This window comes from Xiphophorus couchianus, chromosome 3, assembly GCF_001444195.1.
Source record: "Xiphophorus couchianus chromosome 3, X_couchianus-1.0, whole genome shotgun sequence".
In the NCBI taxonomy this organism is placed as follows: domain Eukaryota; kingdom Metazoa; phylum Chordata; class Actinopteri; order Cyprinodontiformes; family Poeciliidae; genus Xiphophorus; species Xiphophorus couchianus.
In genome coordinates this window covers 659,094-677,516 of record NC_040230.1, presented here as the reverse complement: position 1 = coordinate 677,516, position 18,423 = coordinate 659,094, and the positions used below count along the sequence as shown (strand labels likewise).

General features: G+C 40.2%; 3 protein-coding genes across 3 annotated transcripts; 1 reads left to right on the top strand and 2 right to left on the bottom strand.

Annotated features, from left to right (window-relative positions):
• Positions 1 to 4,912: 4,912 nt before the first annotated feature.
• LOC114142200 (uncharacterized) lies at positions 4,913 to 7,642 on the top strand (the record flags this gene model as incomplete). Its single annotated transcript, XM_028013343.1, has 2 exons — positions 4,913 to 5,111; positions 7,053 to 7,642. Coding segments are annotated over exons 1-2 (789 nt in total), but the record flags the coding sequence as incomplete, so codon positions are not given.
• A 3,026-nt stretch (positions 7,643 to 10,668) lies between these two features.
• LOC114142199 (uncharacterized protein K02A2.6-like) lies at positions 10,669 to 15,121 on the bottom strand. The gene has a single exon (XM_028013342.1). It carries the CDS (start codon positions 14,915 to 14,917, stop codon positions 11,243 to 11,245), a length of 3,675 nt encoding a protein of 1,224 aa, XP_027869143.1. The 5' UTR covers positions 14,918 to 15,121; the 3' UTR covers positions 10,669 to 11,242.
• Positions 15,122 to 15,401: 280 nt separating this feature from the next.
• LOC114139176 (uncharacterized) lies at positions 15,402 to 17,629 on the bottom strand. Its single transcript, XM_028008925.1, has 2 exons — positions 15,576 to 17,629; positions 15,402 to 15,444 (listed from the first exon to the last, which is right to left on the bottom strand). Exon 1 carries the CDS (start codon positions 17,527 to 17,529, stop codon positions 15,817 to 15,819), a length of 1,713 nt encoding a protein of 570 aa, XP_027864726.1. The 5' UTR covers positions 17,530 to 17,629; the 3' UTR covers positions 15,402 to 15,444; positions 15,576 to 15,816.
• Positions 17,630 to 18,423: the final 794 nt, after the last annotated feature.

Below are 18,423 nucleotides of genomic sequence, written 5' to 3'. Positions count from 1 at the left end.
TTTGTCTATCTTTTCCAATAACTTATTGGAAGCTGAATTATATAAAATACATCCATAATCAAAAATAGATCGAATTAGACCAATATAAAACGTTCTTAATGCTTTCCTATCAGCTCCCCATTCTCTGCCTACTAGACATCTTAAAATATTTAAAATTCTTTTACTCTTTACCACTATCTTATCTATGTGTGTTTTCCATGTGAGTTTTTTATCAAACCATATCCCTAAATATTTAAATTCATCTCTCCTTTCTATTATACTCCCATAAAATTTAAGTTCCACATTACTACTCACTCTCTTATTTGAAAAAACAACAAATTTAGATTTAGATGTTGAGAACCTAAATCCCCATTCTAACGCCCATGCTTCTACATTATTTAATGCTTCCTGCACTTTCTGTGTTATATATTCAATGTTCCTTCCCCTTTTCCAAATGACACCATCATCTGCAAATAGTGAAACACCTAAGGATTTATCTATATTACTAAAAATATCATTAATCATTATATTAAATAACATAGGACTTATAATACTCCCTTGGGGAGTTCCATTTTCCACTTGATACTCTGAACTAATTTCCCCTTCTATTTTCACTCTTAACTTTCTGTCAGTTAAGAAATTTCTAATCCATCTATACATTTGACCCTTTATACCTGTTAGCTTTAATTTAATCAGCAACCCTTCTTTCCACAACATATCATAAGCCTTTTCCACATCCAAGAACACTGCTATCACACTCTCTTTATTAACTTGAGCTCGTCTAACTTCATGTTCCAAACATATTGCTGGATCAATCGTACTTCTTCCTTTTCTAAATCCAAACTGGTATTCCTTTAACTTCCCCTTGGATTCTAAGAAATATACTAACCTATTATTTACCATTTTCTCCATAATTTTACATAAACACGACGTTAGGGCTATTGGTCTATAACTTTCAGTTAAACATGGATCTTTCCCAGGTTTGCATATAGGAATAATAATAGCTTCCTTCCAGTTATCAGGCAAAACTCCTTCCTCCCAACTTTTATTAAACAGTTTTAAAATTTTTTCTTTACTCACAGCTCTAAGATTACTCATCATATTATACGTGATTTGATCATTACCAGGTGTCGATTTTCTAGAATTCCTCAACACTTTATCTAATTCAGCTAAGGAAAATTCCTTGTTACTATAATTATCATAATTCTCATCATTTTGAATTAATTCTATATTCCGCTGTTTGGTAGTTTCACGTCCTAATTTTTCCCTATTATTTAGATTCTCTGTACTATGTATCTTAGCAAACATCTTTCCTAATACCTCAGCCTTACTTTTATTATCTATAATATTATTCCCATTCTCTTTAATTATTGGGAAAAAAAATTCTTTTGAATTCCCTGACATTTTTTTAATAGTATTCCAGACTTTATCTAATGCTGAATTCTTCCCCAAAGATTCACAATACTTTCTCCAATAATTTCTTTTAGCACTTTTAATAACTCTTCTAACTTCTGCCTGTTTTCTTTTACAATTTATCAAATTCTGAAAGCTTATCATTCTTTTCAATATCTTAAACGCTTTGTTTCTCTGTTTAATAACTATTGAACATTCGATTGTCCACCAAGGAACTATTTTTTTCTTTATTCTATTCCCATTACTTTTGGGAATACTTAATTTGGCCGAATTTATTATACCCTTGCTAATTTCAGAATTAACCTCATTAATTGGATTATTTATATCTACCTTTTCCAAGCATTCTTCACTCATAACTCCAAACATACCCCAATTTGCTCTCCCAAACTTCCACCTTCCCTCAACTTTTAACTGTTCCTCCTTCATAACTACCCCTATATTAATGATTATTGGGTAATGATCACTCCCCATTGTATTTTCTTTGAGTATTTCCCATCCGCATACATCAGCCATAGATTGAGACACCAATGTCAAGTCAATAGCAGACTCTTTGCCTCTAACAATATCCACCCGAGTGCCTTCTCCATTATTTAAAACAATCAATCCTTTTTCTTCTATGAACTCTTCTACAATCTCTCCATTATAATTATCTTGATCACCCCATAATGTGCTATAAGCATTAAAATCCCCACACCACACTATTTTCCCTCTCCAATTTTTTAGGACTTCTATAAGTTTTGATTTTTCTAATTGCTTACACGGGTTATAGAAATTAATTATTTTAATACTCCCTTCATTTGTCCATACTTCAGCACCAATAATTTCTAAGTCTGACACCATTTGTATTGGTATTTGAATAAATTTTATGTTAGTTTTGATAAAAATAGCACACCCTCCTCCATTTTTATTTTCCCTGTCTTTACGTAGAACTGAATAACCGTTAATACTAAACTGTAATGATGACTTGAGCCAAGTTTCTTGAACACATACTATATCCGGTTTTGGATTTAAATTACTAATGAAACCTTTAAATTCTTGACCATTTGCTATTAAACTCCGAGCATTCCACTGTATTATTAAAATTATGAAATTGTTTGAGACGCTTCAAGATCAGCTGACCCTTCACCTTGTCTCAGCTCATCATGTATTTTTTCCCAAGACAAATCTTTTACCTTAAAAAATTTAGAAGCTGCTTTCACTATAATTTTAATCTTCTCAGTTTTATTTCTTGCTTGTTCTGAACAGTTAATAATATACGCAAGAAATGGAATTAATTTATCTAACGTAATATTTCCCTGATCATTTTTTGTCATTACTTTCCTTTCCTGACTTACATTCAAATTACTATCATCACTTCTCACCTGTTTCACTGCCTCATCATAAGTTACTCTCTTTTCAGTTCTAATTTTTTGAACTTTAGCTGCCTCTTTCCTTACATTGCATCCTCCATATGCTGCAGTATGATTTCCTCCGCAGTTGCAACATTTAACAGGATTATTTCCACATTCTCCATAAGGGTGTTCTCCTCCACATCTGCCACATCTCTGCTTCCCTCTACAAACATTTGCAACATGTCCATATCTTTGACATTTATAACATCTAACTGGTGATGGAACATATTGCCTTACATTGTAACTTAAATATCCAATCATTATCTTATCAGGCAGAACCCTATCTTTGAAGACCAATAGTACAGATGTACTATCCAATTTCTTTCCATCCCTAAAAGCTTGTAGTCTCTTAATTTCTGTAATTTCTCCTCCTTTAATCATTTTCTTCAACTCTTCCAAGTTTTCTCCTATAGGGATTCCTGAAATCACCCCTTTCACCCCTTTTACCTCTCCCACCACCTTTCTTTCTATCACTTCCTTTTTACACACCATTTGTAGCTTAAGAGCTTTATTTCTTTGTTCAGCATTTTTACATATAATTAGTAAACTCCCATCTCTTATCACCTTAGCCAGCTCTACCTCTCCAATAGCTTTCATAAGCCCATTCGACAAACTAATAGGACTTACCCCCATCAAATCCTGTCCAGTTTTAAACTTTAATATTACTTTAAATTCTTCCATCATTGCTTTCTTTCTTATTTCAGTTGTTTCTTCTTCATCTTCAAAAGATCTTTTCCCATTACCCAATCCTTTTTTCCCTTTATCTCTCCCCCCTCCCCCTCTTCTATTTTCTACCATTGACCAACCTGTATCCATATTATCCTCCTCCAAACTTCCCCCACTACTACTAGCCATCTGATCCACTCACAACCCAGATTATGCCACAAACCGCTTCTTTTTCCAAATATCAGCGTCTCTTCTCCAGAGCTCCTCCTTTCCGGTACAATCGTTGACAGCAGCGTCCCTAAGTCTCTTTCTGCCTTAAAAATATGTTAACCATTAAAGGAGTAAAAATACAGAAACAGGGAACCACGATGAAGCAGCTATGATGACCGTTGGACATCAAATATAATTCTTACTGTATATTATAAGTACAGTACCACTACTGCAATGTGTAAACAGTAAATTACTGCAAATTCAAAACATACAGTAAGTTACTGTAATACTATGTACTATACCCATAATGCAATGCAAATTACAGTAACTATTTGTAAAGATGTCTTATGGTAGTTTTACTGGGCATTTTGTGGTATTTAACTGTAAAAAATACAGCAAAGGCTAACGGTGTAATGTTTTACAGTGCGTTGTAATGTTTTACAGTGTGTGGCAATGTTTTACAGTGCGTTGTGATGTTTTACAGTGTGTGGCATGGGCGTAGGTTTGGGTATGGACGGTCGTGACATTCAAGGGATATAAAATAGTCCCGACCAATTTTTGCCATATTAATTAAAAAAAAAAAAACATATGTATTTTTTAACAAAAACAAAATAAATAAACGAAAATCTACACTGATTAGTTTAATATTTCAATATACTACGCAGTGGTAGCATTCATTTTAAAATTCGTTGTTATGAACTATGACGACCCGCCATTGGCTCACAGAACGTGGATCTACGTTCTTTGATTGGCTGCACCAGGCGGCGGCCAGCTGGCCACACGCGGACCGGAAGCTTGGTCCACGGTGCTGACAGTGAACGCGTCTCCTTCTGAGTTTCACATTTATTATGAGTCTCCATGTCGCCACCAAAAAAGAAAAGGACGACAGACATTAGAAGTTATTTCGCTGCCTCGGCTGTAAGTACAGTGAGGGGACCCATAAGTTAGATATCTATCACACAACGCATTTGTTGTAAAGTCCGGTGTTTAGTAAGGTCAGCACTGAATGTGAGGAAGATCGCTTCTCGGCCTTTTGGCTCAGACAGCGGCCCCCTCCTTTGGGTGGTGATAGCGGTAGTCTTTGTGACTTGGCTGTTGCCACAGATTTAGAGGTTCAGTAAATTTTGTCTCCGGTTGAGATATTGACCACTAAGTAGTGGAAAATATCTTTTACCTTTTATTTGTATTTATTGGTGACGGCTCTATGGCCTCTCGTATCGATTATTTCTTCATCAGGGATTGCGCCCTAACTGATGCTAGATTGTCACCGGCTTTCTTTTCCGATCACCTCCTTCTGTCCTCCTTCACTTACTTCAGGTGGTCTGTGGAAACTCAACCGCTCCCTGCTGGAAGACCAGGTTCTGGTCGGCCAGTACCGGGAGCGGTACCGTGAGTGGCAGACCCTCCAAGACCTGTACGAAACACGAGCACAGTGGTGGGAGATGGTGAAAGGTAGGACCCAGACTTTCTTTCGACAAGCAGGGAAAAATAAAAAGAGAAAAGAACAGAGATGCATGATGGGGCTGCAGAAAAGATTACAGAGATAAAACATTTTAAACCAACAGGGAATGGATTTTAATAAAGAAATAAGAGAAATAAAAAAAGAAATGAGCATTTTAGCAGAAATAAAGAGCAAGGGAGTGATTTTAAGAAGCAGAGAGAGAGAAATAGAAGGAGAAAAATGTACCAGATACTTTTTAAAGAAAATTATAAACAACCCAAGTTTTATTTCTGATTTAAAGTCAGAAAATGGAAACATTGTTTCTAACATAGAAGAAAAGAAAAAAAGTAATTGAAAAATACTATAGTGATTTGTACTCAGAAAAAATGGTAAAAGGAAAAAATATAAAAGAAATTTTGAATTTCCTTGAGAAAAGTATAGAAGACAGCAGTTTTTTAGAGCAGGATTTTACCCTTTTAGAGCTTTTACAGTCTTTGAAAAGTTTTAAAAGAGGAAAGTCTCCAGGCTCAGACGGTCTCCCTGTAGAATTTTATTTAACCTTTTACGATATTTTAGCACCGGATTTACTTACTGTTTTTACTGATTTTAGCAAACTAGACACACTCCCCGATAGTTTTAGAACAGGAATTGTTACACTTTTATATAAAGACAAAGACAAGACAGATCTTAAAAACTGGAGACCCATCACCCTTTTAAACGTTGATTGTAAGATTTTTAGTAAATGTTTAGATCTAGTGGATCTAATCCACCCGGATCAAGCCTGCGCCGTCCCGGGAAGGAGGATCACGGACAGCCTGGTACTGATCCGAGACACCATCTGTTTTGCGAGAGACAGAAACATTCGGCTGATAGTCCTAAATCTAGATTTCGAGAAAGCGTTTGATCGGGTCTCGCACCAGTACCTCTTCCAGGTACTGCAAAAAATGGGTTTTCCTGGGAGGTTCGTAGCGTGGGTGGGACTGCTGTACCGAAACATCTCCAGCAGATTCATGGTTAACGGGTTTCTGACAAAAGCAGTGAAAGTGAACTGCGGTGTCCGTCAGGGTTGTCCGTTATCCGCCCTTCTCTATGTGGCCTGCGTCGAGCCGCTGGCGCAGATCTTGAGAAGGGACCCACAGATTTTAGGTGTAACGATACCGGGGAGTGGAGGGCAGGTAGCGAAATGTCTTTTATACATGGATGATTTTAACATTTTATGTACAGATCTTTTATCAATAGATAGGATTTTTCAATTAACCGATTGGTTTGGGAAAGCATCAGGGTCAAAATTAAACAAAGAAAAAACAAAAGCACAATTTTATGGACCATGGAAGGAGAATGAAAAAGTAGGGTGTCAGTTTCAAGTAACGGAAGAAGAACAAAAAATACTGGGAGTAAAATTTGACAAACATGGAGAAGGAAAGACAAACTGGACTGAAATAACAAGAAGAGTAAAACAGCGACTGGGATTCTGGGGGATGAGGAACCTTACGATAGAAGGAAAGATTTTAATAGTTAAAGCTGTGATTTTACCAGTGTTTTTACTCACCAGTGCTGTTTTTATCCCTCCTAGGAGAGTGTTTTTAGAACTACAACGAGCCATTTTTTTATTTCATATGGGACTCCAAATGGGAAAGGTTAAAAAGAGAAATTATGTACAAACCTGAGGAAAAGGAGTCCCAGACCTTCACTTGTTTTTAGGCAGCCACTATACGAGCACTCACCTGAAACAAGCCATGAACCTTTCCAGCAATAACAAAACAAACACGATGACCAGATTCTGGTGCGGGTCCTATCTTAGAAAACTAAAAATGATAAAAAGTGATTTTAGAACTCCAGTAGCTTTTAACTTCCCTCCTGCATTTATACGGAAATTTTTAGAGCATTTTAAACTGGAAGGAGAGGAGAGCAAGATTTTAACTAATCATCGTTTTATTGTCCCTGTTGTGCAGGACCGGGAACCAGTGACTCCAGTGCGCGGCCTCCTGTATGGAGACGCCTCCACCGTTTGGCGCAACGTGAGCCATCCCGTCCTTTCAAACAGACTCCAGGATGTCATGGATGGTGGCTCATGGGATCCTGCCGGTCAGAGCTGTTATGCTCCCGCGGCATGTCTGCAACGTCCATCTGCCCCCGACCCGGTTGTGGCGCGCCGGAGTCGGTGAGGCACCTGCTGTGGGAGTGCAGCGCTGCTGTGGACCTGTGGGCGAAGGCCGGCTCCTTGCAATTCCCACACTTGCCAGCAAGGGAGGTCCTCCATGGGCAGCTAGTGCTGTACGGGGTGAGCCAGCAGAAAATAAAGAAAAAGGACTTCGCTGAGATGTGGCTCACCCTCGCCACCATCAAAGACGCCATTTGGACCTCCAGAAACTTGCTGGTGAGCAGGCGCAGGCAGATGCCCCCGGTGGCTGTGATCCGGATGACGGCAGCAAAAAGGAAAACATCAAGGGCTGCAGGTGGCGCGCCAAGGACACAGCCACCAAGGAGAATCGCCTGCGCCTACGTGGACGAAGGAGCCGGTGTTATGCCCAGAAATGCATGCCTGCCGGAAATTGCATCCCCTGTCGCGGGAGCGCGCATCGCTCTAAACTCTCGCATATTGATGAGAAAACGGACTGAAATATGACCAAAGAGGACATTTTTGAAGATATTTGTAACATCATCACGTTTCTTAATCATGTAAGACATAAAACGGTGGGTTTTATTTCGCAGATTAATTGAAATAAATACGGTTTTTATAGCTTTATTGAAACATCTGAGTCGAACGTTTTTCAGTCAGTGTCTGATGAAAATGGTCTCCGCAGATGGTTTGAAATTCCCCGATTTTTCTTTTGACACAATAATGGCTTAAAGCATTACAAAACAGAAGCCCGTTGTGTAGAATATTTTATATCACCCTTTACTGTCTAGTCTATTAATGTAAGGGGGATGATTTTAATTTCTGAGCCTGACAATATTTGTATCCCCTGTCTATTGTCCTGTTGATATGAAACTTTACAGAAGTAGCTCAGAGAACAAGTGTCATTACGTAGAAAAGGTAAAATCCCTCTTAACTCTTTATTTCTCCATTTTAGCAGGGGATGCATTTTACGGCAAAGCCTATTATTAGCCTGCCAAAATATGCATGCCCCCTCTATTTTCCTCAAACATTATAATATTGATATGAAACTTATACCAGCAGTTCATAGAACAAGTGTGATTATGTAGAAAAAGTTATTCCACTCTTAACTCTTTATTTCTCCATTTTAGCAGGGGATGCATTTTTTGGCAAAGCCTATTATTAGCCTGCCAAAATATGCATGCCCCCTCTATTTTCCTCAAATATTATCCTATTGATATGAAACTTATACCAGCAATTCATAGAACAAGTGTGATTATGTAGAAAAAGTTATTCCACTCTTAACTCTTTATTTCTCCATTTTAGCAGGGGATGCATTTTACGGCAAAGCCTATTATTAGCCTGCCAAAATATGCATGCCTCCTCTATTTTCCTCAAACATTATAATATTGATATGAAACTTATACCAGCAGTTCATAGAACAAGTGTGATTATGTAGAAAAAGTTATTCCACTCATAACTCTGTATTTCTCCATTTTAGCAGGGGATGCATTTTTTGGCAAAGCCTATTATTAGCCTGCCAAAATATGCATGCCCCCTCTATTTTCCTCAAATATTATCCTATTGATATGAAACTTATACCAGCAGTTCATAGAACAAGTGTGATTATGTAGAAAAAGTTATTCCACTCTTAACTCTTTATTTCTCCATTTTAGCAGGGGATGCATTTTTTGGCAAGGCCTATCATTAGCCTGCCAAAATATGCATGCCCCCTCTATTTTCCTCAAATATTATCCTATTGATATGAAACTTATACCAGCAATTCATAGAACAAGTGTGATTATGTAGAAAAAGTTATTCCACTCTTAACTCTTTATTTATCCAAGTTAGCAGGGGATGCATTTTACGGCAAGGCCTATCATTAGCCTGCCAAAATATGCATGCCCCCTCTATTTTCCTCAAATGTCATCCTATTGATATGACATTCATACCAGTAGCTAAGAGGATAAGTGTAATTATGTAGAAAAGGTAAAATCCCTCTTGACTCTTTATTTTTTCAAGCTAGGAGGGGGATGCATTTTTTGGCAATATCGAATTTGAGCCTGCCGATATTTACATGCCATACCTATTTTCCCCAAATATCATCCTATTGATATAAAACTCATACCAGCAGTTAAGGAAACAAATGTGATTATGTAGAAAATGTTATTTCTTTATTATCGCTATTGCAAGGATACTGAAGGAAATAAATCTGACAATGCATCTTTGCTAAATGTAAAGCATGCACAAACTATTTTTATTTTGGTTTAACATAAAAATTAAATCATTTTTTTCATTAATTTCAACAAAAGAATATTCATAACAATAGGTTTCCTTAACTCACTTGGAGAGTCCCAAAAAGATGTGAAAAAACGTTCAAAAAACGCTGACTGAAAAACGTTCAACTCAGATGTTTCAATAAAGCTATAAAAACCGTATTTATTTCAATTAATCTGCGAAATAAAACCCACCGTTTTATGTCTTACATGATTAAGAAACGTGATAATGTTACGAATATCTTCAAAAATGTCCTCTTTGGTCATATTTCAGTCCGTTTTCTCATCAATATGCGAGAGTTTAGAGCGATGCGCGCTCCCGCGACAGGGGATGCAATTTCCGGCAGGCATGCATTTCTCGGCATAACACCGGCGCTCCACAAGCAGAGGTCCAAGCAGCGGCGGCCTGGCCCTCCGGGTGAGGCAGGAGGGAAGGAGCTTCAGGGCAGGCTTCCCCTCTGAGCACCAGCGCTGTCTGGAAGGTCGGGACGGCTCCGGACTTTGGAAGGAGTCACCCGGTCCTGCTCAACTTTTTAACACACAGAGATTTTGTGTTTTATACCCTTGTTCTTAGCTCCTTTTAGCATAAATTGACGAACTTGAACATTTTTTGAAAATTTCTGTATAACTGCAAAAATGTAATGTTTTTTAAATGCTTACAGTAACAATAAAAATTTTCGAAAGAAAAAAAAAAACTGAATGTGAGGTAGAATAGGTCTGTTAATTATGTAATATTTTTTCACATAGGATGCTCAGACAGCAGAGCAGAACGATGGAGAGGTGGCTGGAGCTTCAGGGCTCCAGGTGTGAGGTGTTAGTTATACTGTGAAATTATCTCAGTAAATATGGCATTTGAAGTGTTAGTCTTAAATTAAGCTAAGCTAGTGTGAATACAAACCAGGTTACGCTGCTGAATTTTGAAAAGGAAAAAGTAAAGTGTTCTTGAACTGATCTGTTGAGTTTACACAAGATGGATGATCAAGTTATGGTTATGGTTGGGGGGAGGGGTTATTAAGCCAATGTGGTGCCCCCCCCCCCCCCCCCCCACTGGTCAAAAATGGTCGGTGTGTGTGTGTGTGGGGAGGGGGGGGGGGGTTGGTCAGTAAGTTGTAAGGTCCCACCAAAACTTAGACCAAACCTACGCCCTTGGTGTGTGGTAATTGTAATGTCTTAAAGAACAGAGGAGGCTCGAACTGTGTTCGTAGCTCTTTATTGTTGTGCTATCCTTCTGGTAACTACAGGGAGCGCGCTTGCACGTCACAGAATATAAGGACTGTACCAACTCAGGTAATCACAGGGGTAAATACACCACATCATCCCCCTTTTAGATGGAAATAACATTTTCATCTATATTAACTAAAATAAACTAAAGATCACTCATTCCAGCTTAAGTGCATTTTTATGTAGAACCAAACAATGACCCAAATGTATATTTACTTGATACTCAAGACTTTTTTTCTTTCTGTTTACCTCTGCATCTAACTCAGATATAACCCTTAATGCAACATGAATCATAACAGAACATAACATGCATAACTATTATGCCTAGATAAACACAAGGCTATTCAAGATATCGTTTCGGCATCTTCCGTGGTCGTGTGGAACGCCTCACAACCACTGAAGCATCTGAGGAAACAGGAGGGTGCACCCCAGAGTCCAGAGCACTTTGTTCCGGTGTAATGTTCACATCATTTTGCTCTTCTGTTGGTGTTTCAATGTCCTTAATATCTGGTTCAACTCCAGCTTGGGTACGAAGCTGATCTCCATGTCATCTGTGCACAGTGTTCGAGTACCGCTCTTTTACTTCATAAGAGACTGGACCAGTTTGTCTTACAACCTGTCCAGGTGTCCACTTGTGAACTCCTCCCCCTGTGTTGCGAAGATAAACAGCATCATCAACAGAAAAGGAACGGTCCACGGCTGTGAAGTCATGTTGAGCCTTTTGTCGATACTGCTTCCTGCGAACAGTCTCCTTGATGTTAGGTTTGATGAAATCCAGTCTGGTGCGGATGTGTCTGTGCAAGAACAATTCAGCTGGAGACTGGCCTGTCGTGTAGTTTGGCGTAACATGGTACTGTAGCAAAAACAATGAAAGTTTGTCCTCAATGCTGCCTGATTTGCTGGCAAGCTTTTTCATCCCTACTTTAAATGTCTGCACATATCTTTCAGCCAAACCGTTTGTGGGAGGGTGTCCTGGTGCACTTGTGTGCAAAATGCCATTTTGCACAAACGTTTGGAACTCTGCAGATGTAAAAGTGGTGGCATTGTCTGTGACTATTTGTTCAGGAAGTCCATACGAAGCAAACAGTCTCTTCAACCTTGTAATCGTGGCTTGTGATGTGATGTGTGGCATACGAAATACCTCCAACCACTTCGAATATGAATCAACCACAATCATGAACATGCTTTCAAGGAAAGGTCCAGCAAAGTCGATATGCAGTCTCTTCCAGGATTCACCAGGGAACTCCCAGGGATGCAATGGAACATGCTGCGGCATCTTCTGTTCCAGCTGACATGTTTCACATGTTTTGCAAACCTGTTCCAGGTCATAATCCAGATTTGGCCACCAGACATATTTGCGAGCTAAGGCCTTGGATTTTACGATGCCTTGGTGACCAGAGTGAATCTCATTTAACACAGCCATTCTCATTTTAGAGGGTATAATCACTCTGGTTCCCCACAAAACACAACCCCTCTCAGTTGAAAGCTCATTCCTCTTGTTGTGATAAGCCTTTAAACTCTCATCTGTAACAGTGGGCCAACTTTCCGTGACATACTGGTAAACCTTTGACAAGTCCATGTCTCTGCGTGTGGCCCGAGCAACCTGGGTCGCATTTAGTGGAGCTTCCTCCATATGCGCAATTAACAGTGAGTGTACTGCTGCTGAACTCAATGCTGTTCCAGTGTCGCTTGTTTCAGGCAGAGGACAGCGAGAGAGCCCATCTGCATTGCTGTGTTCTGCTGATTTTTTGAAAACAATGTGGTAATCATATGCCAACAATATGATAGCCCACCTTTGAATGCATGCTGCAGCTAGGGTAGGTAGGTTCTTGTGCTCACCAAAAAGCGTCAACAGGGGGCGATGGTCTGTTGCTAAGGTGAAATGCCTGCCCCAAAGGTATTGGTGAAACTTTTTTACTCCATAAATCAGACCAAGAGCCTCTTTTTCTATTTGAGAGTACTTTTTTTCTGCTGGGGACAGTGTTCTGGAAGCGTATGCTATTGGTCGCTCCTCCCCACTTGGCATTGTGTGCTGTATCACCGCACCGATGCCATATGCAGAAGCATCACATGCTAAAGTGAGGGGCAGGTTGGAGTCATAATGCGCTAGCAGCCGATCACTTGTCAGCAGACCTTTGCACCTATCAAACGCTGCCTGCTCTGGGTCGGTCCATCTCCAAGTCACACTGTCTTTTAGTAACATGTAAAGTGGAGCCAGGGCCATGCTTTGCATTGGCACAAATCTCCCATAATAGTTAACAAGTCCCAGGAACACTTGAAGTTCTTTCACATTAGTAGGAGCAGGAGCGTCCTGTATTGCCCTCACCTTTTCTTCTGAAGGGTGGACTCCGTGTTCATCCAGGATGTGTCCCAGATATTCAATTTGTGGCTTGTTAAACTCACACTTGGAACGTTTTACTCGCAGACCATTCTCCTGAAGGCGCTGCAGGACCTTTTCCAGGTTGCTCAGATGTTCCGCTTTTGAGCATCCAGTGATGAGCAAGTCATCCAGGTAGACCACCACTGGTAACCCTTCCATTATGTTTTCCATAATGCGCTGAAAAATCGATGGAGCTGTGCTGATTCCAAAAGGGAGCCTATTGTAAACGAACAGTCCTTTATGAGTATTGATAGTTGTGTACTTCTTGGAATCCTCATTCAACAGTACTTGTTGATAGGCTGCTGCCAGATCTATCTTTGAGAAGTACTTTCTCCCCCTGAGTGTTGCCAATAGTTCCTCCAAACGTGGTAGAGGGTACGCATCTGCTTCAAGGGCTTGGTTCACTGACACTTTGTAATCCCCACATAAGCGAATAGAAGCGTCGCGCTTTAGCACCGGCACTATAGGTGCTGCCCACTCGCTGTGTCTCACAGGTGTGATAATGTCACACTTTTCCAGTCTTTCAAGTTCTTTTTCCACCTTTTCCTTCATTGTGAATGGAAGAGGCCTGTGTTTATTAAATTTGGGCAGCATCTCAGGTTTGACCACAATGGTAGCTTTAATGTCTTTCAATGTGCCTAACTCCTCCTTGAATACATCACTGTAAGTATCCAAAAGCTCATTGAGTGATAGTTGTTTTGGCTCACCCACGTACTTAATCTGCTGCCAGTTAAGCCGAAGTTTTGTCAACCAGTTCCTTCCACACAGTGATGCGCCATGTCCCTTAACAATCAACAGTGGCAAATCCGCAGCTTGGTCTTCATACATCACTTTTGCTACAAGCTGTCCCAAAACACAAATACGTCCTCCATTGTAAGCTTTGAGCTTTACTTTAGCTGGCTGCAAAGGTAGGTGAGAAAACTTTTTCAAGTATGTGGAATGTGAAATGACACTTTTTGCTGCTCCTGTATCAATTTCCATTTCCAAATCAACATTGTCTATTGCAAATGTTGCTTTATATCGTTCATCATCTTCAGCATTAACAGTCAAAATGGCTAACTCCTCCTCTGGGTCTTCCTCAGCTGTCACATACTTTGTCTCTCTGCTGCCCCTGCTTGGCACATTCTTTTCATGACTCTTTTGCACTTTAGTTCGACATGCTTTCCTAATGTGTCCAATCTTCCCACAATTATGGCATTTAGTCTCTTTGAAATGACATTCATGTGCATTGTGATTTTTTCCTTTGCATCTGTAGCACATATTTGTTTTTACTGGCCTCACCTTGTGAATGTTTGCCTCACTAGTCCATTCACCCTCTGCGCCTCTAAGCTGTCGAGTGTCTCTGTCTGCTGTCTCCATAGTGAGAGCAATCTCAAAAGCTTTGGCGAAGGTCAGCCGGTCCTCTGAAAGTAACCTCCTCTGGCACGCTTCGTTTTTAATTCCACTTACGAACCGGTCCCTCAGTGCCGAATCCAGCGACGCACCAAAATCACAGTTAGCTGCTTGTTGTTTTAGCTCTGCGACATAGTGGGCAACAGTCTGACTCGTCTTTTGGTTGCATCTATTAAAACGGAAACGTTCAGCAACTAATATGGGCTTGGGTTCATAGTGTTCTTTCAAAATGTCCACAATCTCGCCAAATGTCTTGTCTTTTGGTTTTTCAGGCTGTACTAAGTTTCGTAAAAGTCCGTATGCTTTAGCACCCATTACACTTAGCAACACCGCCACGTGCTTTTCTTCGTCAACGTCGTTAGCTTCCAGGTTCTGCTCCAGACGCTCGATATAAGCTGTCCATGGCTCAACCTCTGGTCTGAAGTCATCTATTTTGCCAACCTGAGCCATTGTACTCACTAGTACTGATACTTGACGTCGTCTCTCCTCCGAAAAGTATCCTCGTCGCCAGTTGTAATGTCTTAAAGAACAGAGGAGGCTCGAACTGTGTTCGTAGCTCTTTATTGTTGTGCTATCCTTCTGGTAACTACAGGGAGCGCGCTTGCACGTCACAGAATATAAGGACTGTACCAACTCAGGTAATCACAGGGGTAAATACACCACAGTAATGTTTTACAGTGCGTGGTAATGTTTTACAGTGCGTGGTAATGTTTTACAGTGCGTGGTAATGTTTTACAGTGTGTGGTAATGTTTTACAGTGCGTTGTGATGTTTTACAGTGCGTTGTGATGTTTTACAGTGTGTCAAGTTTTTAGTCTCTACAAAACACCTTAGCTTCTGCCCAAACTTGACAAGGCTTGCTCCCATCAAAGAAATCCCGGACCAACTCTTCTCAGTGTCATCTTTTTATTTTATTTCTCTTTTCTTTTCTTTTCTTTAAATCACTGTTCTTTCATGACACCTGAGCAGGTTGAAAACCTACAAACACACAAAGTACAAATTACTTTTTGAGTCATCAAAAGAAAATAAACAAAATGAACTACTTTCATAAATCCATTTTGTAAAGCCAGCAAGATCCTCTGAATACAGATTTAAAGTTCAGTTCCTACCAGTGGTGTTCTGCAGGAGCTTGAAGATGAGATCTTTGTTTGTAGAGATGATCTCAAACACAGGTGTGCTGAGTTGCTTTATAGGCTCCTGAAGGCCTGAGTGGGAGAGACGGGTGTGCTTGATTTTCTGTGAGCCACGTGCCAGCTGGGTGGAGATGGTATTGCACGCATACAAATACACCATTTGCTGTTTAACTTGACACCTCCCACTTGAGCTCCTGGTTTTTTGAACCCAAGGAGGTCACGCCTCTCTCTCTTCACCAGATCTTGTCCCAGTAGGGTTTTCTTGCTCTTCTATTGGCAATAACACAACAATGCGCCTTACATCTCTGTGAAGTATTGTTGAGGGTATCTTCATTTGAAGTTCCTTCCTCGTCCTCCTCGTTTGTCCTCTAGCTCTCACAAGTGGTACAGGGTAACTTGGATAAGTTCGTACATGTACATCTCTTACAGTCCCCTTTCCGTCACTGTTTACACTGATCACTCTGCCAAGTTTGTACTGACTTCTTAAAGCATTTTGGTCTGCAAGCCAAATAATATCTCCGACAGCAACATTTCGCTTCTTTGAATGCCATTTACTTCTGACAAACAAATTTGGTCCAGCTAGTTGACTCCATTTTCTCCAGAATCTGTCCACTTCTGTTTGAATGAACTTTAATCTCTTGAGTGGATAACTTTTAAAGTCAAATCCACAGTTATCACTTTTTAGATCAGTTCTTCCAAGCAGCAGAGAGTTTGGCGTGATGTAGCTTATGCAATCTTCTCGACTTTGAGTTCTTGCATCTATTGGTCTTTCATTAGCCAGATTAGCTGCCATATACAGGAATGTTTGGAATTCACTCCATGTAAAAACTCCATCTGATCCTAGATTGTGCAATGCTTGTTTGACTATCTTTACAGCTGCTTCTGCTGCCCCATTCCTATGGGGGGAGTCTGCAGGGTGTATTTTCCAGCTCCATTCAGTTCCATGTTCCAAAGCTTCATGTTGAATTTGCTCTTTGTTTAGTTGGTCCAAAAACAGATAAAGATCAACCAGGACAGGTTTAGCTCCAATAAAGTTTTTTCCGCCATCTGACCATAACTTCCTTGGATGTCCTCTTAAGGCTGTAAATCTTTGGTATGCTAACAAAAAGCCTTCACTTGACTGATCGCTTACAAGATCTGTGTGAATAGCTCTAGATGACATGCAACAGAAGATGATGCCCCACACTTTCAGTTTAACTCTTTTCCGGGCCTCATCCCTCACTTCATAAGGTCCAAATAGATCAATAGTAGTAAACTCAAATGGTCTGGCAGGCAGTGTTCGTTCTGGTGGAAGATCACCCATTATCTGTTCGCATCTTTTTGCCCTGATTTTCCGGCACGTCACACAGTTATCCACAACTTTTTTAGCCAATCTTCTGCCTCTGACCACCCATGCTTTTTTCCTCATCTGCAGTAATGTTCCAGCAATGCCTTCATGATTTACTTCATGAGCTTCAAGAGCAACCAATATGGATACCCATGAGTCATATGGTAAAATGGGAACAGCTCTTTTGTCTTCATTAAAGGATTGAATACGACCCCCACAGACCTGAAGTCCAGAATCTTGTTCTTTAAACACAACTAGTCTGTTTAAAGTTGTGTCATGAAATGAGGTATTCTCTTGTGCAGCCAGAAAAACCTCTCTCAGTGCATTCTCACACTCTTTAATACTAAGCCCGGGATGGATGGTTAATTGTTTGATGTCTGTTGAAATTTTTTCTTTCACTTTTCTGCCACTATGGTGACTTTCTAAAGTGAGTTTCCAGTTTTCAACAGCTCTTCTCACCCATGCAATAACTCTGACTAGTTTAGAAAGACTGCTGTATCTTCTCTCTTGAATTAACTGCTTGGCAATGAATGTAAGAGGTGAGATTTTGAGCTCCCTGTCCCTTTCCTTACACTTTGTAGCTTTTAGAGCATTCTTTGTCATCTCCTCATCACACAATGTTTCTGTAGTTTGCTTAGACTGTGCTCTAGTTATTACTGCTGAGAAAGCTTTTCTTTGGAGTTTTTCAACCCCTTCCTTTGCACTTATAGTCTTTGGCAGATCTTTTTGGCCATTGGTCAATAGGTTGCAACAAAAATTTTGGTCCATTTTGCCACTGTGAGTCCTCTTGGAGGTGCTCAGGACATGCTCCTCTTGATGTAATGTCTGCAACATTTAGCTCACCTGGAATCCACCACCAATCTGCGACAGGCCCAGTTTTCTGTATTTCACCAATTCTGTTAGCAAAGAAAGTTTGGTACCCATAGCTGTCACGCTGAATGGCTCCTAGCACAGTTTGGCTGTCTAGAAGATGGTACCAGCCTCCAATTTCCATCCTACTGTGCTTTTCAACATACTTCCTCAGACGAGCTGCAAACACAGCACCACAAATTTCTGCTTTTACAGGTTCTCCTTTCTGGTCGAGTGGAGTAAGTTTTGCTTTGGATTCTACAAGTCTCACTTGGATCCCTTGCTCTGTCTCCCATCTGAAGTATAGAACTGCCCCATAACTTTTGTCACTCCCATCAGAGAAAGTTATTCCAATGGGCTTTCTAATCCAACTGATTGGTGTTAAACTCCTGTGAAATTTAATTTGGCCCAGGCGAACATACTCCTGGAACAATTCAATGGCTTCATTTCTTAGCCCATCAGAAAGTGGTTGATCCCAAGTATCACCTGCTTTGCCTGCAGTTCTGGTTTCTTGAAAAGCCTTTCTCACTAGAATGGCTCCTTTTTGTTTGGTGGGTGTGACTAGCCCAATGGGATCAAAAAGACTAGCTACTTGGCTAAGGAGTTCTCTCCTAGTGAGAGGATTTGGAGTATTTACTCTCACTTCTC

What these genes read in the sequence shown, in the direction of transcription:
- LOC114142199 (XM_028013342.1), bottom strand. Translation starts at nt 14,917, where the DNA reads ATGGCTCAGGTTGGCAAAATAGATGACTTCAGACCAGAGGTTGAGCCA.
- LOC114139176 (XM_028008925.1), bottom strand. Translation starts at nt 17,529, where the DNA reads ATGACAAAGAATGCTCTAAAAGCTACAAAGTGTAAGGAAAGGGACAGG.